At 53.1% G+C, this 22437-nt stretch overlaps 2 protein-coding genes and 1 non-coding gene across 5 annotated transcripts; 2 read left to right on the forward strand and 1 right to left on the reverse strand.

The window, feature by feature from the left end:
- Window positions 1-2530: 2530 nt before the first annotated feature.
- On the reverse strand, window positions 2531-2634 carry LOC125105758 (U6 spliceosomal RNA). Its single transcript, XR_007129025.1, has one exon. It is a non-coding gene; the product is annotated as a U6 spliceosomal RNA (small nuclear RNA).
- Window positions 2635-8233: 5599 nt separating this feature from the next.
- LRP10 (LDL receptor related protein 10) lies at window positions 8234-14059 on the forward strand. 2 transcript variants are annotated; one of them, XM_047736359.1, is made up of 7 exons: window positions 8234-8848; window positions 9262-9306; window positions 9844-9979; window positions 11035-11225; window positions 11338-12355; window positions 12681-12810; window positions 12938-14059. In XM_047736359.1, the coding sequence occupies exons 1-7, from the start codon at window positions 8815-8817 to the stop codon at window positions 13523-13525; spliced, it is 2142 nt and encodes a 713-aa protein (XP_047592315.1). In that variant the 5' UTR covers window positions 8234-8814; the 3' UTR covers window positions 13526-14059. The 2 variants fall into 2 exon arrangements, with proteins under 2 accessions (XP_047592315.1, XP_047592316.1); XM_047736360.1 differs by lacking the exons at window positions 8234-8848; window positions 9262-9306; window positions 11035-11225 and having other exon boundaries at window positions 9854-9979.
- Window positions 14060-16290: 2231 nt separating this feature from the next.
- REM2 (RRAD and GEM like GTPase 2) lies at window positions 16291-22437 on the forward strand. Of its 2 annotated transcripts, none has more exons than XM_047736371.1 (5): window positions 16291-18202; window positions 19438-19779; window positions 20000-20073; window positions 20772-20979; window positions 21369-22437. In XM_047736371.1, exons 1-5 carry the CDS (start codon window positions 18100-18102, stop codon window positions 21662-21664), a joined length of 1023 nt encoding a protein of 340 aa, XP_047592327.1. In that variant the 5' UTR covers window positions 16291-18099; the 3' UTR covers window positions 21665-22437. The 2 variants fall into 2 exon arrangements, with proteins under 2 accessions (XP_047592327.1, XP_047592328.1); XM_047736372.1 differs by having other exon boundaries at window positions 21372-22437.

Below are 22437 nucleotides of genomic sequence, written 5' to 3' on the forward strand. Positions count from 1 at the left end.
TGTTCCTAGCCCCCTTTCCATTTTCCATGTTTCCACCCAGGACACCTGTACTTACAGGGGTGGGACTATGGGCGCAACGGGATGACAAGCCTTAGTCTTCCAGCTGCCCAGAAGAAAAAGTCAGAGTTTCCCTCATCTGTCCCTGTGCAGGGGTTGGTGGGCAGCCCTTGAATAACAACGGGAAGGAAGAGGGAGTGGAGTTGAGGAGGTGCAGGAGGAAGTAAGGGGGCACTACGGGGTGCCTCTCGGAGCTCCTCCGAGTCGCCACGCTGCCCCCCTGTGGACGCCTCAGACACTGATCGCCCCAGGATGCCCTTCCCCTGGGCCCCCACCTTGGAATGCTTTGACAGAACTCCTTCATGCCAAGGCAAGCAGGCCTCCTTGACTCCTTTATCCCCAGAGTGGGCATTTCTGTGTCACTCCTCTGAGGCCTTTGGAGATCATGCCCCCTCTTGGGGCTCCTCTAACCTGCACCCATCCTCCTAACCTCATCCCTACCACAGGAGGATCCTTTAATCCAAGTCTCACATTTATAGAGCTTTTCAATTTTGTACTTGAAAAAAAAAATGCCTGTAGGTATTTTGTAACTATCACCATATTATTGCTGTGTTTATGCTAAGAGTTTTCATCTGTTGGGGTGCCTGGGTGGCTCAGTGGGTTAAAGCCTCTGCCTTCGGCTCAGGTCATGATCTCAGGGTCCTGGGATCGAGCCCCATATCGGGCTCTCTGCTCAGCAGGGAGCCTGCTTACCACCCCCCACCCTCTCTGCCTACTTGTGGTCTCTGTCTGTCAAATAAATAATAAAATCTTTAAGAGTTTTCATTTGTTAAATAGGAACATTTAATATACACTAAGTATCGAGGCACCTGGCTGGCTCAGTCAAGTAGAATATGTGACTCTCAATTTCAGGGTTGTTAAATTCAAGCCTCACGTTGGGTTTAGAGAGTACTTAAAAAATAAAATCTTGGGGTGCCTGGGTGGCTCAGTAGGTTAAGCCTCTGCCTTTGGCTCAGGTCATGATCTCAGGGTCCTGGGATCAAGCCCCACATTGGGCTCTCTGCTCAGCAGGGAGCCTGCTTCCCCCGCTCCCCACCTGCTGCTCTGCCTGCTTGTGATCTCTCTCTCTCTCTCTGTCAAATAAATAAAATCTCTTTTAAAAATCAAATCAAATCTTTGGGGCACCTGGGTGGCTCAGTTGGTTGAGCGTCTGACTTTGGCTCAGGTCATGATCTCAGGGCCTGGGATAGAGCCCCACATTGGGCTCCCTGCTTCTCCCTCTCCCTCTGTGATTTCTTTTGCTCTTGCTCTCTCCAAATGAATAAAATCTTTAAAAATAAATAAATAAAATTTTTATAAATAAATAAAACATACAAAGTATCTTTGAAACTGTCTTAGTATTTAACTTTGTAATATACCAGATACCCCAAAATGGACATGATTTGAGGTTGCTCCAAACCTCCGAGGTGTGTCTCCAGCCCAGCATCTCATTCTTTCCAAAGCACAAGGAAATGCTCCTATAACCATATGGCAGGGTCTTTAATCCCCACTCCTTCAAACACAGAAGTTTCCACATCTTGAAAAGCTCTTCTGGATACTGCTACAGTCGTGAATTATTTCCCTCATATCCCCCTTTTCTGTCAACAGCTGTCTGCATTCCTTCACTAGTCGTTTTTAAAAAGTTTTTTAAAGTTATTTATTCACTTAAATAATCTCCATACCTAATATGGGATTCGAACTCACAACCCCAAGTTCAAGAGTGGCATGCTCTTCTGACTGAGCCAGCCAGGCCCCCCAACCAGTCATTTCTTTTTAAACTAACTTCTATATCTGTGGAAGCAACCCAGGCATTTACTCAAACTTCTCCTCTATTTTTTTTTTTTTTAAGATTTTTAGTTGATTTATTTGACAGAGACAGAGAGAGAGCATAAGCAGGGGGCCAACACAGGGCTCAATCTCAGCACCCTGGGATCATGACCCAAGCGCAAGGCAGACATCCAACCAACTGAGCCACCCAGGCACCCCTGAAACTTCTTTAAAAAAGGGGGAAGCAGAGTGGGGGTGCCTGGGTGACTCAGTGGGTTAAAGCTTCTGCCTTCAGCTCAGGTCATGATCCCGGGGTCCTGGGATAGAGCCCCAGCCCCACTTCAGGCTCTCTGCTCAGCAAGGGGCCTGCTTCCCCCCCTCTCTCTGCTTGCTGCTTTGCCTACTTGTGATCTCTCTCTCTCTCTCTCTCTCTGTGTCAAATAAATAAATAAAAATCTTTTTTTAAAAAGGGGGGGGTAAGCACCTGGGTGGCTCAGCAGGTTATGACTACCCTCAGTTCAGGTCATGATCTCAGGGTCCTGAGATCTAGCCCTGTCCTTGTCTTCTTCTTGGGGCTCCCTGCTCAGCAGGGAGTCTGCTTCTCCCTCTCCCCCTGCCCCTCCCCAATGCTCATGTTCTCTCTCTCTCTCAAAATAAATAAATAATCTTTCTTTAAAAATTGAAGTTTAATTAACATACAGTGTTATATTAGTTTTAGGTGTACAATAAAAATATGGAATGTTTCATGAATTTGTGTCATCTTTGCACAGGGCCTTGCTAATCTTCTCTGTATTGTTCCGATTTTAGTATATGTGCTGCCAAATTCAGCACTGAAACTTCTCCTTGAAGGGCCCTCATGACCTCTTCTTCCCACCCCAGATCTTTTCTCTACTTTCACTATGTTGGGTTCCTGTTAGCATCGTACACAACTTGCTTCAAGAAGCTTCTTTGCCCTTGTTTTCTGGGAAGTTATGCCATCGTGAAATTCACGATTCACAGAGTTGCCAAGGAATCCTGAAGGTCCAAGGCATCTGTCCCTCTGCATTAACCCTACCTGTACCCTGAGCTTCTGAACCTCAGGCAGGGAATAGATTAATTTTCTTTATTTGCTCTGTTAATTCCAGGCTCTGCCCTTCACTGCACAAAACAAACAAATTCTTGTTCCATGCTATAGCTCATCAAATATTTGGATCTAGTTTTCATATATTCAATCCTTCACTCAAGTTAAGCTTTTCTTTAGGTGAAAAGACTTTCTAGTTCCATAAACAGCTTATTATATGACATAGCTTAGAGACCCCTCACCAGTTCTAACACCCTCCTCCGGATTGATTCATTTTATCAATCTTTTTTTTAGATTTTATTTTAAGGTCATCTGTACACTGAGTGTGGGGCTCAAACTCACAATGCAGTGAGTCTTGTGCTCCACTGACTGAGCTGCCAGGCAACCCATTTTATCGATCTTTTAATACATCGCCTGCAGCACAGAGAGAGGCCATGTCACATAATGGTTAGGAACAATGGCTCTGGAGTCACACAAGCCAAGTGTGACTCCAGTCTTTACAACTTACTAGTTTGGAGGCCAGCAAATTAGGTAACTTTTTTTTTTTTTTTTAAGATTTTATTTATTATTTATTTGACAGAGAGAGATCACAAGTAGACAGAGAGACAGGCAGGCAGAGAGAGAGAGAGAGAGAGAGGGAAGCAGGCTCCCTGTCGAGCAGAGAGCCCGATGCGGGACTCGATCCCAGGACCCTGAGTTCATGACCCGAGCCGAAGGCAGCGGCTTAACCCACTGAGCCACCCAGGCGCCCCGCAAATTAGGTAACTTTACAGTGCTTGCATTTCCTCATCTTTAAAATGGGGTTAATACTTGAAAGAGTAGTTGAGTGAATTCAAGGATGTAATCTGTGTGATGCCTAGGACTGGCATTCGTTCAGCAAATATTTATTGAGTACCTACTTTCTGTCAGACATGGTTTTGGGCACTGGGGATACACCAGCAAACCAACAAATCCCTGCCCCAGCAAACTTATATTCTTGTGGGAGGAGCAGGCAATAAACATGATAAATAAGTAAAATATATACAGAATATTAGATAGTGATAAGAATTTTCCAAATCTTAGTTCTGCATCCTTTTTTATGAACAATTCCCCCTTTAAATCATTTTTCTCTTCTTGCATTTTACTATAAGATTAAAGTGAAGGGTGCCTGGATATCTCAGTTGTTAAAAAACTGCCTTCAGCTCAGGTCATAATCCCAGGGTCCTGGGGATCAAGCCCTGCATCGGGCTCCCTGCTTGGCAGGAAACCTGTTTCTCCCTCTCCCACTCCCCATGCTTGTGTTCCCTCTCTCTCTCTCTGTGTCAAATAAATAAACAAAAACCTTTAAAAAAAAAAAAGTATCCAAGGGAAACCAGGAAGCTTCCTCAACACTTTGCTACAAAACATTTTCAGCCAGGGGCACCTAGGTGGCTCAGTGGGTTAAGTCTCTGCCTTCAGCTCAGATCATGATCTCAGGGTCTTGGTATCAAGACCTGCATCAGGCTCTCTCCTCAGTGGGAGCCTGCTTCCCCCACTCTTCTGCCTACTTGTGATCTCTCTCTCTCTCTCCCTCTGTCAAATAAATAAGTAAAATCTTAAAAGAAAAAAGTTAAAAAAAAAAAAAGAAATTTCTTCAGCCAAATATCCAGTTTCATCAATCGTGTGTTCCACCTTGAAATTTCTTTTTTTTTTTAATTTTTTAATTAATTATTTATTTATTTATTTATTTGTCAGAGAGAGAGAGAGGGAGAGAGAGCAAGCACAGGCAGACAGAATGGCAGGCAGAGGCAGAGGGAGAAGCAGGCTCCCTGATGAGCAAGGAGCCCGATGTGGGACTCCATCCCAGGATGCTGGGATCATGACCTGAGTCGAAGGCAGCTGCTCAACCAACTGAGCCACCCAGGCGTCCCCACCTTAAAATTTCTTTAGCCAAATATCCAGTTTCATCAATCGTGTGTTCCACCTTCCAGCAAATACTAAGACACAAACACACTTTGGCCAAGCTCTTTGCCTCTTTGTATCAAGGATCTCCTTTCCTCCAGTTTCCAATTAACACGTCCCTCATCTCCATCTGGGACCCAGTCAGAGTGACTTTGACCAACTATACTTATACTTCTATTCACATTCTGTGCACTACCACTGAGGTAATCTAAGGAGTCTGAGGTCCAGACAGCTCTCTTCTTCTGAGCCCTCACGAGAATCTCCCCTAACAGTCCATTCACCACAGCAGGGGCTTTCTCCAAGCACGCACCTCTGGCCTCTGACCATTCCTCAGTTCTAAAACCACTTCCACATTTTTAAATATTTTTTTACAGCAGCACCCCGACTTCTCGGTAGCAAGCCTCTGTCTTAGTCCTTTTGGGCTGATATACCAAAATACCATTTTGGTATTTTGAGTGGATTTATTGCTCACAGTTCTGGAGACTGAGAAGTCTAAGGTCAAGGCACCAGCTTGGGCACCTGCTGGTGAGGGCCCTCTTCCTGATTCACTACCACACCACCGCACTGTGTCCTCTCATAGTGCACAGGCCTCTTCTATAAAAGGCACTACTCCCATTGTGGGCTCCATCTCAGGGACTCCATCTCAGAGTCATCTCCTGAAGGCTCACCTTCTCATACTATCATCTTTGGGAAATCAACATACGAATCTGGGGGCTGGGGGACACAAACATTTAGACCATAGCAGCTTGGCTCCTGCACGTACTTCTAGTTTCATCTTGAGGAAGTTATCTGACCTACCTATGACTCAGTTTCCTCAATTATAAAAGGAGGGCAAAAATAACACCTACTTCCTAGAGGCGTGGTGAGGATTAACTGAGATAATACACATGGAGTGCTTGAACAGTGCCTGCCACAGGCAAGTAGTCTACCAAAGTTAGATATTATCATTTTGAAAACCAAACATCTGCCCGTTTCCACTATTTTTTATAATTCCTCAAAGATTTCCAAGAACATCTCCACAGGCCCATTTGTAAGTGTATCTGATGGTCTAGGGTGTGATTTATATGGGCCCAGACACTGAAACTCACTAGACTAATTAAAGCTTAAATTCATTTTAAGCACCTAAGTCCTCTTTAATTTTTTCCTATCATTTTGGGGCTTGAATTCACTCTTAAATATGAGTCCCCACTGTCTAGTGCCTTGTACTTGGAAGGCACTCTAATAAATATTTATAGAATGCAAGTCTATTCTACCCTGGTGCCATTTCTTCCTGATAATGATGACCGGTCCCAATAGACTAGACCTTGACTGTATTTTTTGGCCAATTTTCATTTACTCGGCATCCCAGACCATGGGCTCCCTTCCTCCTTTCCCGGCCTCCCACAACTCTTTCCAATTCAAGACCACCTTTTCCATTTCCTTTCTATAATTCCTCATTCCCCCACATGCCACTCCCATGGGTACTCCCCAAGGCTGTCTGGCTTCTCTTATTTGTGTATCTGACCTCTCTTTCCAAGTAGACAGTAAACTCCCGAAGTTCAAGTGAAGTCTTAAGAGTTCCAGGCATCCAGGGCACCTGGGTAACTCAGATGGTTAAGCGGCTGCCTTTGGCTCAGGTCATGATCTCTGGGTCCTGGGATCCTGGGATCCAGCCCCATATCTCATCATCTCATCATCTCATCATCTCATCCTTGTCCTTGGGCTCCCCACTCAGTGGGGAGTCTGCTTCTGCTTCTTCCTCTCCCTCTGCCTCTCCCTCAGCTCATGTTTTCGGTCTCAAATGAATAAAATCTTAAAAAAAAAAAAAAGAATTTCAGGCATCCATGAAGCATAGAGAACACGTAGCCAGCACTCAACTAAAACCTTCATGATCACTTTTAGAACTTAAATATTTTATTTTTCCAACCTCTTCACCCTGCTTTCCTTTGCTCAACATCCTTTTCCCATACTCAGGATCCTATTTCACTCCTAGAGCTGCACAGAGAGGGAGCACAGCAGAGGGCACGGAGAGACTGAGGGACCCAAATCCCTGGGCACAGGACCAAGGTCCAAGTGGAAGAAGGGCCTTTTTATGGCCAACTCTATGGCTTCAGGCCCTTTCGTGGTACAAGTTTTGAAAATATAAAAACTGATGCCAACAACAAATGTCATGGATAAAAAAGTGTTTTGTACTATTTGTAGAGAGGAGAGAGTAGTAAGGATCCAAATGTACACCCTGTCCCAAGCCAGATCGCCTAGGTTCAAACCTTTGTTTCAGCATTTACTAGATTCATGACCTTGCGCAAAATCCTTAACTTCTCTGTGCCCGAGTTTCCTTATCTGTAAAATGGGGGTAAGATAGTTTCTACTTCACAAAGACTGTGAGGAGAATTAAAAGAGCAAATTCCTTTTTTTTTTTTTTTTAAGATTTTATTTATTTGACAGAGATCATAAATAGGCAGAGAGGCAGGGGGTGGGGGGGGAGCAGGCTCCCTGCTGAGCAGAGAACCCGATGCGGGGCGATGCGGGGCTCGGGGCTTGGGGCTCGGAGCTCGATCCCAGGACCCCAGGATCATGACCTGAGCGGAAGGCAGAGACTTTAACCCACTGAGCTACCCAGGCGCCCCGAAAAAGAGCAAATTCTTGAAAAGTGCTTAGATGTGTGCCTGAAATGTGAAAAAAGCTCAAAAAGTTATTTGCTATTGTTACTGTTTACTAATATTACCTATTAGTACCACAGGAATAAGAAGTAATAACAGCCCACATAAATAAGAAAGATCTTCTGGGACTAATCGTAATAATCGTTCCAAGGTACAGAGCACTTCCTAGATGCTCAACTTGCATTACCTCCTTAAGCGTTGATGACAACCTTAAAAGAGAGTCGCACTATTAAGTCCATTTTACAGTCAAGAAGCACAGAGAGGTTAAGTGTTTTTCTCAAGGTCACAGAGTCGGCACGCGGCGAAAGAACTTTACTCGTTTATTTACCATTTATTGGCAATTCTTACGGTGTCTCAGCAGGAAAACCCGTGGGTGCAAAGGTAAACAGCCTAGGCCCCAACCTACAGGAAGTTTCTGCTTCCAGAGAAGGGGCGGGGCGGGGCGGGGCTGGGGCGGGAAAGAGGAGTAAACAAATAGTTCGAACACCGTGTGGTAATTGCTAGAATAGAGGATCACAACAAAAAGTGCTGCCGGATCTCAGACACTGGAACAAATACTGAGAGCTTAAGGGTCCAAAGGAAAGACATGACATTTACGGAACAAGCAGTGGATCTCTGACCAACATGTCCTGTAACAAACGTGCCACCCCGAAAAGACGGGAACAGTGCAGAGCTCAAAGAGGAGTCTGAGCGCCTCGCCGAGGGCGGGTCTGACGAGTCCTGGCAGGGCCAGAAAGGGGTTAAGGCGAGCGGGTGGGCGGGGCGCGCGCGTTGATTGGCAGGGGTGGGGCCAGGCTCGTCACCCGCCCCCTCCCTCCGCCCCGGCTCCTCCAACCCCTGGTCTGGCAGGGGGTACCGCCCGGGCTAGGGCCGGGGAACTGGGCCGAGCCTCCCGTCCCCCTCCCGCAATCCCCTGCCGCGTCCCGCCGGCTGGACGCGCAGGAGAAGTTGTGCCGCGCCCGGGCCGGCCCTGGGGGCTGACCGTCGTTAAAGTTTGGCCCGAAGAGGAAGTGGCTTCGAGCCCCGGCAGGTGGCGGCCGGGCCTGGACAGGGGCGCTCGCGGCCTGCGGGCGGGCTCCCGGCGAGGGCGTGCTCAAGCGCCGGGCCTCGAACCGATTCCCGGGACTTCGGGAGCTGGCCTTGGGGGAAAGCGCGGCGGCGGCCGGGGAAAACAACTCCGAAGTTGGAGAGAGGCACCGCCCCTGCTCCCGGACGGCCGCCCCCTCCCCGCCCCCAGCCCTGGCATCCAGAGCACGGGTCGGGGAGTCCGGGCCATGGAGCCCCTTCGGGGAAGCGGCAGCGGGGGGTCTGGACCGCCGGAGCGGCGCCACCTCCCCACGGGATAGACGACGGAAGCTCCGGGACTCTTCCTGCACCTCCGGACCGCTCAGGATGCTGCCCACCACCCTCCTCTTCCTCCTCCTGGGTAAGAAACCGAAACGAGACTACTCACCCGGCACCCCGCCCCTAGGGCTGTCACAGAGCCCGGGAGCTCACTGCCTTCCTCCTCTGCCGCCCCTCACTTCCCCTGCCTGCCTGTGTCTCCCAGCCCCTGCCGCCGCCTCCGACGCTGCCTGCCCCAGCGTCCGGGAAGCTGCCAGCCGCTCCCCTCAGCCCTCATCCTCCCTCGGGCTTCCCTCGATCGCCATTCCCACCCCCCAGGCCGTGCTGCCGTACCTTCCCTCGAGGTCACACAGCGCAGCCTCCCCCTGCTCCGCTGCCCCTTCCTTTAAACTACCCGGAAGTCCCAGATGGCTCCCTTTCTTTCCTCCTTGAGTTGCTCAGGTGAAGAAAACTAGGGCCGATTCACTCCCCGGCCCTTTCTCTCTCTTCCTCTAGGAGGCGCTCTGGCACATCCAGACCGGATCATTTTCCCAAATCCTGGTGAGTGGAGGATGCGGCTGGGACCCCAAGGGCTTGGGAATAAGAGAAGACCCATGAGGAGTCTCTCTTCTCTGAATTCCTCTGGCATCTACCATAGTTTTAGAGTGGAGATCATCCATCCTTATTTTAAAAACGGGGAAACAGACCCAGTGTGAGCTCTCACCTGGTAGTTACATACTATTTTTTTTTCCAAATATTCATTCTTGATCTCCCTAGCCAGAATGTAGTCTCCCTGATTGTAGAGACAGTATTTCCTTTTCCTCCTGGCCCAGTGGCTGGCACAAAGCAGACCTCAGCTCATTTGTAGTGTTGATATTAATGACTATGGGAAAGAAGGGGGCCTGCTAAAGACTATGATTCTAGAGGGCCCTTATGATTCTAGAGTGTGGGTGTAGGTGTGTGGACGGAGAGGGGGAGTTTCTCTGCTCCTTAAAGAGCTCAGGCCCTTAGAGCCCTCAAGGAGGAAGGGGGCAGGGGGTAGGGGTATAACAGTAACCGGCTCTCAACCAGTGTCCTTCTATTTTTCTCCCTCTCCAGCCTGTGAGGACCCTCCGGCAGTGCTCTTCGAAGTGCAGGGCACCTTACAGAGGCCCCTAGGCCAGGACAGCCGCAGTGCACCTGCCAACTGCACCTGGCTTATCCTGGGGAGCAGGGAGCAGACCGTAACGGTGAGGTGAGAAGCAGGGCAAGACCCTATCACCCTCCCTCCTTCACCATGGGAAAGCCTTCAGGAATTACTTCTCCATGGAGTTTCCCTCCCTGTCACCGGGTGGAAGAGTAGAATTTGATTTGGCCGAGTCTGCCCTAAAAGCCTGGCCAGTTCTGGCCCAGATACAGTGCATTGGAGCTAAGCTGGGGCCAACATCTAGCTTGGATTCTGGCCCTCCCTGAAGGACAGCAGGCACTCTAGAAACAGTCCTTGGGCTCCAATATGGGTGCTCTGAGGAGTCCTTCAATCCATTGCATATCCTCACCTAGGTTTCAAAAGCTATTCCTAATTAGCATAGAACCTTCCTCAGGGGCGCCTGGGTGGCTCAGTGGGTTGAGCCGCTGCCTTTGGCTCGGGTCGTGATCTCAGAGTCCTGGGATCGAGCCCCGCGTCGGGCTCTCTGCTCAGCAGGGAGCCTGCTTCCTCCTCTCTCTCTGCCTGCCTCTCTGCCTGCTTGTGATCTCTCTGTCAAATAAATAAAATCTTTAAAAAAAAAAAAAAAAAAAGAACCTTCCTCAGCCCCCCATATCTTTTAAGCAGTACAGGTCTCCCCAGTCTCCTCTGACTTTGACCATAGGATTAGGGCTTATGTTAAGTACCTAGCTATTTGCTTCATAGAGTCACTCTCTTGAATTTACCCAGAAAGGGCAAAGGGGGCTGTCTGGGAAGAGATCAAGGAAGCAGAATGCCATGCTGCCACTGGCCTCTGTTAGGACTACTGCCATTAACTGCAGAAATTTGGCTGAGTTCATTTGGCTGTTTGATTTGGGTTGTGGATAAGCAGGGGTTTGTGCTTCTTGGGGTAGAAGGGACCTGACAGCACTGGGAGTGGAAGAAGCTAGCAGTGGTCAAGAATATCTCCCATCCATGGGGCGCCTGGCTGGCTCGGTGGGTGGAGCATGGGACTCTTGATCTCTGAGTTGTAAGTTCGAGCCCCACATTGGGTGTGGAGGTTACTTAAAATCTTAAAAATGAAAAAAAAAAAAAATCTCCTGTCCCACTCTCCTCCACTCCTGTAGGTTCCAAAAACTACACCTGGCCTGTGGCTCAGAACGCTTAGTTCTGCGCTCCCCTCTCCAGCCACAGATCTCCCTGTGTGAGGCACCAGCCAGCCCCCTGCAGCTTCCTGGGGGCAACGTCACCATCACCTACAGCTATGCCGGGGCCAGAGCACCCCTGGGCCAGGGCTTCCTGCTCTCCTACAGCCAAGGTACGCCAGACAGGGAGGTCTCTAGAACTAGAAGAACAGGTAGTAGAAGCCCTAGGGAGGAGGGGAGGATGCCACCAGCTCCCGTTTCACACCTTCTCCGTGCCTCCTGCAGATTGGCTGATGTGTCTGCCTGAAGAGTTCCAGTGCCTGAACCACCGCTGCGTGCCCTTGGCCCACCGCTGCGACAGCATCGATGCCTGTGGCGATGGCTCTGATGAGGCAGGCTGCAGCTCAGACCCCTTCCCTGACCTGACCCCAGCCCCTGTCCCCACCCCACCCTGCAATCACACCTTGGAAGACTTTTATGGGGTCTTCTCTTCCCCGGGCTACACACACCTGGCCTCCGTCTCCCACCCCCAGTCCTGCCTCTGGCTGCTGGACCCCCATGACGGTCGGCGGCTGGCAGTGCGCTTCACGGCTCTGGACCTGGGCTACGGAGATGCGGTACACGTGTATGATGGCCCTGGGCCTCCCAAGACCTCTAGGTTGCTGCGCAGCCTCACCCACTTCAGCAACGGCAAGGCTGTCACTGTGGAGACGCTGTCCGGCCAGGCCATCGTGGCCTACCACACAGTTGCCTGGAGCAATGGCCGGGGCTTCAACGCCACCTACCATGTGCGGGGCTACTGCCTGCCCTGGGATCGACCCTGCGGCTTGGGCGCCAGCCTGGGGGCCAGCGAGGGCCTGGGGGAGCGCTGCTACAGTGAGGCACAGCGCTGTGACGGCTCCTGGGACTGTGCCGATGGCACGGACGAGGAAAACTGCCCCAGCTGCCCACCCGGACACTTCCCCTGCGGGGCGCCCGGCACCCCCGGGGCCACCGCCTGCTACCTGCCTGCTGACCGCTGCAACTACCAGACCTTCTGCGCCGACGGAGCGGACGAGAGACGCTGCCGGCACTGCCAGCCTGGCAACTTCCGCTGCCGGGATGAGAAGTGTGTGTATGAGACCTGGGTGTGCGACGGGCAGCCAGACTGCGCCGACGGCAGCGATGAGTGGGACTGCTCCTACGCCCTACCGCGCAAGGTCATCACAGCCGCCGTCATTGGCAGCCTGGTATGCGGCCTGCTGCTGGTCATCGCCCTGGGCTGCACCTGCAAGCTCTATGCCATTCGCACGCAGGAGTACAGGTCAGTAAGGGTGCACCCAGCCATTGGGGAGTGGGGGACCCAGGGCGAGACTGTGACGGTGCCTGCACCGTGGACATGTTCTGGGGACCTGCTTATGGGTTGGCTCCTGGAGTTGTCCAGCTGGGGGACAGGGTGCTCCTCTGAGGACAGGTCTTGATGCTGAAAGCAATCTCAAGGAAGGAGGGGAACCTTAGAGGACTTCTGGGAAAGCCAGGGCCTAGCTCAGCTGTCCTGGCCTGGGTGGGGAGGGAAGAGACGCGGCCGGGCTCAGACAGGCTGCTCTGGCTGGCACCACCTGTGACTGAGCAGCCCTCATTCCTTCCAGCATCTTTGCCCCCCTGTCCCGGATGGAGGCTGAGATCGTGCAGCAGCAGGCGCCACCCTCCTACGGGCAGCTCATTGCCCAGGGCGCCATCCCACCTGTAGAGGACTTTCCTACAGAGAACCCTAACGATGTAAGTGACCTCCCAGCCCTCATCCCTCTTGCTTCCAAGCCTCCCAGGCCCCACCACCATACCATCCTTCTTTAGGCTTGTGGCCCTCCCCACAACTGACCCTGGCATCTGCCTCCTCTCCTTGCAGAACTCAGTGCTCGGCAATCTGCGCTCCCTGCTGCAGATCTTGCGGCAGGACATGACTCCAGGGGGTGCCTCAGGTGCCCGCCGCCGCCAGCGGGGCCGCTCTGTGCGCAGGCTGGTGCGCCGGCTCCGCCGCTGGGGCCTGCTTCCTCGAGCCAACCCCCCGGCCCGGAGCCCTGAGACCAGATCGCAGGTCACACCTTCTTCCGCTCCCCTTGAGTCTCCAGATGGCAACACAGGTCCTGCCTGTGAGGGTGGGGCGGTGGGTGGGCAGGATGGGGAACAGGCACCCCCACTGCCTGTCAAGGCTCCCCTTCCACCAGCCAGCGCATCTCCAGCACCCACTACTGTCTCCGAGGCCCCAGGGCCACTGCCTTCCATGCCCCTAGAGCCGTCACTGTTGTCTGGAGTGGTGCAGGCCCTGCGAGGCCGCCTCCTGCCCAGCTTTCGGCCCCCAGGACCACCTCGAACCCCACCTGAACCCCACACCACAGTCCTTTCTCCAGAGGACGAGGATGATGTGCTTCTGTTGCCGCTGGCTGAGCCGGGGATCTGGGTGGTCGAAGCGGAGGACGAGCCACTGCTTGCCTGAGGTGACCCAGCACCCATGGGGGCTCTGGTCGCCATGACGACAACCCTTTAGAGGGCAGCTTGGTTTCCCTTATCCTACTTCCTTCCCTGATCTTCCGTCTGAGGGGCCTTGGTGAGTCTCCTGTTAACCCTGTGTAGCTGCTGTAAAATTAGGTATCCCTCAGGCAGGGAAAGGGCTCCCACAGAGCTCCCTCTGCGCATGCCCAAGACCGCAGTCTCTACCGCCACCGTCTCTCCACACCACCACTACCCATGTGGCTGTTTTTAAAAAGTAAATTTCTTAAAGGGTCATAGGCCTGGACACTCCATCCTTACCAAACCCTTACCCAAAAGTGGCCTTTAAGCACCATAATGTCAATTGGCTGGAGACCTCCAGCCCTCAGGGGAAGGATTTGGGTAGAGCCTGAGGCTTTGCCAACTATAATCCTTCCTACCAGGCCTGGCTCATAAAAAGAGCACAAAAAAATGCTTTTGTCCCATAGCTCGGTCATTGCCCAGCAAGTCAAGGTTGAAAATAAAAGAACAAGAAATCTCAGATTTTTGTAAATGAGCTATGACCACAGCCCCATCTCTACCCACCTCAACTTATGTTTGCCTCCCTGTGCTCCTCCCTATGAAGGCCTCTGGTCTGCCCTCCCATTCCTGCCCTCTTCCTACTCACTTTCTAACCACATACCCTTGGCTTTTATACCACTCCGAGGGTAAGAAAGCTCCCAGAACCCTAGGGACCAGCTCTCTCCACAGCCCCCACCCACCCCTGGGGCTCAGCTCTTAACAGTGAGTGACACTAGGCATAAGTACCAAGCCTCTTTACTCACCGCCAGGCCAGAAGTCTGGTGAGCCAGCTGAGCCGTGTAGCTGGGAAGGTTCCCGTTTATGAGTTCTCCTAGAACACAGATCACAGAAGCAGAATGTCCCTAGAGGAAGACAGGAGCCACGACTCCTGGCCTCCACCCTGTACCCCACCCACCAAGCAGTTACAGTCTGTCCTAGGCGAGACAAAAATCGAGGGAAAAATCAAAATCATTTGGGGTGTGAAGATGCTGGCATCACTTTGACCAAATCCAAAGGTGGGCACGGTGCCCCACGAGTGGAAAGGAGGCATTCCCCCACAGAAGCAGAATTCCCTCAGGCTCGCCCTTACCCTTCCTGGCAGGCCTGGCCTCTCCCCACCCCTGGTGGAGGGGCCCTATTGATCACAGCCTGTCAGCATCCTCACCCCAGCCCCAACCGCATATTTCCTCCTCCCAGGGAGCAAGAGCCTAGAGGAGTGGCAGAGGGTGAATGTGGTACAGTCATAGGATCATGGGATCTTGATTTGGGAAAGAGCCAGAATCCTTTCACTCCACTCTCCAGAGACTGGGGAAGGGCCTTCAGAGATCCCCATCCTTGCTGACTCTTGCCCCTTTGGGACTTCCTGAGTGCTCACAGTCCCTGGGTTCCCCCAGTGTCAGGCCCAGAGAAGCAGGGAGTGCTGATTTCCCTCCCACACCTCCCCATCAATGGTCTGTGCCTCTCCCTTGCTCCTCTCTTCATAGCCTTCCGAAAAAACCTTCAGGCCATAGCTTCATCCCTTGTCCTGTTCCAGACCTTTTACCTCCTGGGTATTTGTAACTTGAATGTGGAGAAAGACTTAAGGTAAAAGAATGCTCCTCAGGATGAAATGCTTTAGAAAGCCAGAGGGGGAAGACCTGAGGGTAGAGTTCACTGGGAAGGGCTGTGTGTCTGGATTCCTGAGCCTCAAAGAAGTTTCTCTAGGTGTTGGGTGTATGCTCTAGAAGATGGGAGTGGAACACCAGGTCGGTGGAGAGGGGATCGGCCTTGTGCAGGCAGCATGGGGAAACTAAGAGGATCCACTCAGGAGAAGTGGGGCCTTGGGGAGCAGTCATCCAAGTTTACTTGCACCATGGCCTAAGGAAAAGAAACAGGACCACCTCACAACCTATCAGGACTGAAACACCGCCATCCAAAGTGCTCAGTGTCAAAGTGTGGGACTCTCGCCAAGGCTCTGCCTGTGGAGGAGAGAGGTGTTCTCACCACGAGATGGAGATCAGCCTGGGACTCTGAGATAACAGCACAGACCAGAATTCAGTCTTTAAGAATCTACCTGAACCAAGCTCCAGGCCTGGCTTCAAGGGGAGAGGGACCACAACCTAAGGTTGTGGGAGCACCAGAGAGCTGGGTAACCTGCCGAGTGCCAGATCCTTTCTCATGCATTGTGAACCCTCATAACAAGGCTGTGCCACAAGCATCATCAACCCAATTCACAGGTTCAGGAGCATTCTCAGAGGAGATAGGAGATGAACCCAGCCTCTACAAAGATGCAGAGTGAAACCTGGATTGGTTCAGTTCCAAATCTCTACCTTTGCCCCCACTATTCCACAGGACCTCCCACTCCTGAGGAAGCCGAGACAGGGCCAGTGCGTAACCTCTTACTAGTGGGACAAGAGAGATGTGGTTCAAGGTGAAAGCCAGCCTGCTCCTAGGACCCAAAGCTGGCTGAGTCCTGCTGGGATCTGCAATACCCTGACTCATTCTCATCTCATATCCTAGAAATGAATTCAACCACCTAAGTGAATTTTCCAGATACACAAAGCTCACCCTTTTACAATGTGAAACTTTTTTTTTTATGATTTTATTTATTCATTTGGTAGAGATTACAAGTAGTCAGAGAGGCAGGCAGAAAGAGAGAGGAGGAAGCAGGCTCCCGGCCGAGGAAAGACCCCGATGTGGGGCTCAATCCCAGGACCCTGGGATCGTGACCTGAGCTGAAGGCAGAGGCTTTAAACCACTGAGCCACCCAGGCGCCCCTACAATGTGAAACTTTTAAAACTCATTTTGGAAGGAAATCATTCTAAGCATACTGCTCTTCAGCACTTCTGCGATAGGCTATACATTTGTGGAGCGCTGAGGATCTCTCAGAGAAACCAGTGGCCTCTCCATAACGCTGCTTTCAGAGGCTGTCACGGTGTCAGGGAAGCGGTTTTCCTTTTTGCCAAATGCCCTCCGACCACTTTTTAAATGTTTCTGCCTGCTTTCAAAGTTTTTTGGAGTGTTGCTTCCCTTGCCAGGCTACCAGGGGCCCCTTGCAACTCTAAATATTGAGTACAGGGATACGCAGGGACATTCTGAAACTGTGAGTAAGGAAAGACAAGTGGGCTGTGACTGAGGACTGGAGAGTCTATCCACTGAGAAAGGTGCAAAAGTATGGTAGTTCTCAGGAGTCCTTTTGGCCCCTAGACCCCGAACGTCGCCCTGTAGTTCACATCCAGATAAGTGATCACTGCACATCAGTCCAAGATCACTCTATGTCTCTTCCATTGGAGGAGTCCTCCAAAGATTACCATACAGACCATTCCCAATAATAGGAGACAACTGGAATATTTAAGACAAGGGAACTTAAGAGATGAAAAACAGTCTCTGGTATTGGAAAAATCAGAGTGGGAATCCTGATGTCCCCATTTTCCAGCTGCACAATCCATGTGGGGACAGGCACCTACCACTCTGAGCCTTCAGGTCATGGGGATGAAAGGAGAGAACTTAGGAGGGAGCTTAGCGCAGCACCTGGCAACAGACACAGGGTAAGGAGCCAGGGAGCTGTCAGGTCTGTGTGGGTGCCTGCCCTATCAGGAAGGAAAGAGAAGAGCTGGAGCCTGAAGGGAAATGGACCCAGGCAGAAAAGGAGCAGCAGAGCCAATCCTGGCTTCTAACAAAGGGGCAGAGAACGTTGTGCAGGCCCAGAGGGCTGGTGGTGCCCCAGAGAGCACAGAGAGCGGAGCTGGCACTGGGGATCTGGAACTTTTAGAGGGTTTAGCTCAACCTCCCTCTTCTGTCCTGCCCATATTAACACTAGGTTGGTGGGCCTGGCAGTGCGGGAGGGAAGGGGAGGCAGTCCCCCCATGGTTTGCACCCGCTTGAACCTAGTGACCAATGAAGCTGCCTGAAGCAGGCAGCCATCACTTCCTCTTCAGAGCCCCCATCTGCCTAGGGGCCAAGTTGGGAAATGGCTACTGTGGTGGGTCTTAGCCCAGAAGGAGTGGTATGGGGAAGGAGAGGATGATGGGGAAACTTGGTGCCAGGGTGACCCCAAATCTCTTGGTTTCTGCCTCTAGCCCGTCCATTTAGCCACTGAGCACCCACTCTGAGCTGGACACAGGGCTTGGAGGCGGGAAGTCCACAAATGACTCACAGTCCCAGCACCTGGAGAAAGACCTCCCAGTTCCTGGGTCCTTGCCTCCTGCCATTCTCAGCTCCCTTACCCACCAGACCCTCACCCGGCTTCTCTGAACCCCTGTCTCTTTTGCCCCTCTGACTTCGTTCTGGTCAGGTCTTAACCAGACTCCGCAGTGTGTGTGCTCCGAGAGGGAAGCGACACAAAGGAAGGAGGGGGGCAGAAAGGAGGGAATCCCGCTGACATCACTGCTCATTAGCATGTGTGACCTCATCAGGGGGCGGGACAATTTCCCCAGGTGTCGGGGGGAGGAGGGCAAGGGGGTGGTATTTAAGGGAAAAGCTGACAGTGCTGCTGAGTGAGGGAGTGGGTACTGCAAGCCGCGGGGCTGCACACGCACACGGATGCACACGGACATTGACACCGACATGGACACGGACACAGAAACCACAGCACTCTGCCCCCCCGGCAGCCACCAGGCCTCCCCTCCAGGGACGCCCACACCAGGTGAGGACTGAGCTGGGTAGGTTCCAGCTAAAACCATGGGGGTGGGAGCTGAAGCTCTGGTGGGGAGGTCAGAACTGGGGGTTGACGGAGCCTGAACCCAAACAGCAAAGGGGAAGAGCAACTTAGGAAGTGGGGAAGCCTCCCGCTCACACCAGGACTGAGGCAGGGCTGGGCTGGGGGCCCCCCCGGGGTGCTACCCAAACGCCCCCTCCCCCATCACTCCCAGGGCTTCGCTGGGGAAACTGGTGCTCAGCCCCTAGGTCAGCCTCACTCCTAAGAGGCTGGGATGGGCAGGAGGGATGGAGGGAAAGGGAAGGGGTAGCCCACCAGCCTGGGAATCACCGGCTGGGGGCTGCCCTGGGGACCTGTTGGAAGGGTTTCACTGGCTCTTGGAGGCCCTGGCTGCCAGCCAACTATTGATCCTGGGCTATTTCCAGCCTCTCGCCATCCCCCTTTGTTGTGTCTGTCGTTCTTCCTCCAGTTACCCTGACCCATGCATTGTCACTCTCCCTCTCATGCCTCATGCTCCCGCACTCTCACTCTCACTCTCTCCCCCACTCCCTCCCTCCCTCTACCTCACCACGAACCGAAGATTCTCTGGGACTCACAGGGACTGCCAGAGATGCAGAAAGATTCTCACACACAACCATGCACTGGGATATTCTCACCTGTGGGGCCATGAGAAGAGGCTGCTCTTCTCACGCACAGGGGCGGGGGCACTGCACACATCATAACTAGCAAAGTCCTTTCCCTGGGAACAGGCTCCCACAAAGTTTTTGCCCCCCCCATCCTGGGCAGCAGCATCAACTTCTCATCCCCTTCACCCCTCCCCAGTTGGGGGGATTACCTGGATAGGGAGGCAGTAGAAGGCAGGGCCTCTCGGTAGAAGGAGGGGCAGCCCCAGGGCCAGAGGCCTAGTCTGGGGGTGTGCCTGTGTGTCAGCGTGAGGTCTGTGGGCGTACAAGCCTACACACAGGTGCCTCCTCTGCATGGGGCACGTTTTGAACATGTTGTGGCTGGACCCACATTGGGTCCTCTAGTTCGGCTCCTTTGAGCCCTAACAATTCAGGCTTCTGGGGGAGTTCAGTGTCAGAGGTCAGGCCAAACATTCTCAGCTCCTTCTGGGTTGTCATCATCCACTGGGGCTCTGAGGCCACAGCAGGCAGGGTTGAGCCCTCTACAGATGGCTAGGCATACCCCCACTCATAGCTTCCTTCTCTTTGCCCCCCCCTCAGAAACAGATGCCTCACTGCTGAAGAAGCCAGAGAAGCTGCTGGCAGGGTTGGACCGGGGTGGGCCACCCCCTGCCCCAGGGGCCCCCAGACGAAGAGGCAGTATGCCTGTCCCCTACAAGCACCAGCTGCGGCGCGCCCAGGCCATAGATGAACTTGACTGGCCACCTCAAGCCTCATCCTCTGGTTCCTCTGACTCCTTGGGCTCAGGGGAGGCAGGCCCCACCCAAAAGGATGGCATCTTCAAGGTCATGCTGGTAGGGGAGAGCGGCGTGGGCAAGAGCACCCTAGCAGGCACTTTCGGTGGTCTCCAGGGAGACAGTGCTCATGAGCCGGAGAACCCAGGTATTTGGGGGAGCCCTGTAAGGGTCAAGGGCACCTGTGGAGCCCTAGTCAGGGATGGAAGAGCTCAAGGCATGGGCATTCCCTGGAGGCCAGAACCTAAGAGAAGCTGTTCCAGTGCTTTTCTGTGGCAACCTCCCTGGAGGGGGGTCCCTGGTTACCAGGTCTCACAAGTGTTGGGGAGCCTCCTAATGGGCTCTATTCTGTCTTTATTTCCCAACAGAGGACACTTATGAAAGACGCATCACAGTGGATAAGGAGGAAGTGACTCTAATTGTTTATGACATCTGGGAACAGGTAAGAACTTAGGAGAGCTGGGGAGGGGCAGAGTCTGGCCGAAGGCTGGTGGCACTGCAGGCCCTGGTTCCAGTATGTTCTAGAACCTGGCCTTTCACAAGGATCATCTCAGAGAGCAGAGGCCCACATCAATGTGCATGCCATGGCACTGAGTGCCTCTGTCTTTCTGGGATCTTCTGACCTGGAGGGAAGTGAGGATCTGAATTTGACAAACCCTGCAGCTGTGAGCGAGGCTGAACACCCTGAAACCAACCCCATCCATAGATTTTCCAGCCTGGAAGACTCTGATCTGACAGGAGGAGAGCTCAGGGCTCTGGAATATCAGGGAAGGGGGGAAAGTGAGGATTTGTGAATATTTGAACATAAATGATTACTACATAGAAATGAGAGGCCAGATTACATACAGTTGAAGAGTATTCATTTTTAAACTAAGAGCTTAAGCATAAGAAAGTAGGATGGGCTATTCCGGTCTAGGACCCTGTGTCCCCATTCTCCCATTTGGGGCTCACATTATAAACCACCCTCTCCTCCACAAGCACACTCCAGGTTATGCAGATTCTGCCATTAACTAGCTCTATGGTCCTAAGCAGGTGGCTTCTCCCTCACACCCAGATTCCTCATCCTTGAGATGCAGGTGCTGGACAGGTGCTCCCTTGCCTCCAACCCTGACATTCCACCACTCTCTACCCTATATGCAGGGGGACGCAGGGGGGTGGCTGCGGGACCACTGCCTTCAGACCGGGGATGCCTTTCTCATCGTCTTCTCAGTCACCGACCGGCGAAGTTTCTCCAAAGTTCCAGAGACCCTACTTCGGCTGCGAGCTGGGAGGCCCCACCACGACCTCCCTGTCATCCTCGTGGGAAACAAGAGCGACTTGGCCCGCTCCCGGGAGGTCTCACTGGAGGGTGAGTATCCTGTATCTCATCCATACCTGAGATCTCTCCCTTCCAGGTCACCTCTTCTCCGCAGGGCCCTTTTACCATTCCAGGTGTGCAAACAGTTGCCTTTAACCTTTAGCAGGCTAAGGGCAGACTCTCAGTGCCCACGCCTAGGGCCGGAGAACGCCTTCCCTTCACTCCTCCCCTCTTCTCCAATCCAAGGCCCCTATCTCTCCTGCCCTCCGCACCACCACGGTCCTCTGCGTGATCCCTGCCTTGTTCTCGGTTTCTAGCGATTCACAGGCCACGACCCCTCTCTACCGCACCCGGCACCTCCTCCTCCCCCAGACCCCACCCCCCACCCCGCCTGGGGTCCCGTGCAGCCCGCGGGCGCCTCAACCCGTCCCTTCCCGCAGAAGGCCGCCACCTGGCAGGGACCCTGAGCTGCAAGCACATCGAGACGTCGGCCGCGCTGCACCACAACACGCGGGAGCTCTTCGAGGGCGCGGTGCGCCAGATCCGGCTGCGCCGGGGACGGAGCCGCGCCGGGGGCCCGCGGCCCGAGTGGGGCTGCCCAGACGGCCCCCCGCCGCCCGCGCGCCGCGAGAGCTTAACCAAGAAGGCCAAGCGCTTCCTGGCCAACCTGGTGCCGCGCAACGCCAAGTTCTTCAAGCAGCGCTCCAGGTCGTGTCACGACCTCTCCGTGCTCTGAGCCGCGGTCGCCATGGTCACCGCGGTCGCCATGGTCACCGCGCCCTCTGCTGTCCCCCACCTCGCCCTGCCCCGCCCCCGTCCGGCTTCCTCTGCGAAGACCTTCTAGGAAACCAAAAACATCCAGGGCGCCCAGCCACCCGCCCGCGTCGCCTCCAACGCCCTCCACCACCGCGCGCGCCCCGGCTAACTCTCCGCCCCAGAGCGCCTAGAAGGCGAGGACGCAGACCTTCGGGCGGACGCGCTGCGGCCAGGGCCAAGGCGGCTTCTGGAGGGCCCGAGGGGCTATACTTCCGCCAGCTGTTTTGACTTAATTATTAAGTCACGGCATGACCACCTCTCCCGGAAAGAGATCCTAAAAGCGAGAACAGGGAAAGTGCTTCGTAGACCCCTTTCCAGTTCTCCACCTTTATACTCCGCGCGAGCACGCCTCACCTTTAAGGGATCCTTAAAGGTAAAGACACGGAGACGCTTCTTTGAGACTTTTCCTAAAACGTGCTGGTTCTTAGTTGCGGCACTTGTCCACTTTGCCTTTAAGAACTTCTTAAAGGCAAAGGCCTGGAAGCGCTGTTCATCAGAGTGGATTCTGTGATTCACCACCACACCAGGGCACTTCCCTTTTAAGGTTATTAAAGGTAAGGTTGGGACAGACTTTTGCCTTCAGACGCCACAGCAAAGAGCTGAGCAGGTGGCACCGCCCCCTTTGGCCAGGGCCCAGGAGCCCCCACCGAGGGAGCCACCCTTCCCTTTTCAATAAAGAACTTTTCTACATTT

The sequence above is a fragment of the Lutra lutra genome, chromosome 7 (assembly GCF_902655055.1).
Source record: "Lutra lutra chromosome 7, mLutLut1.2, whole genome shotgun sequence".
NCBI classification, from domain to species: domain Eukaryota; kingdom Metazoa; phylum Chordata; class Mammalia; order Carnivora; family Mustelidae; genus Lutra; species Lutra lutra.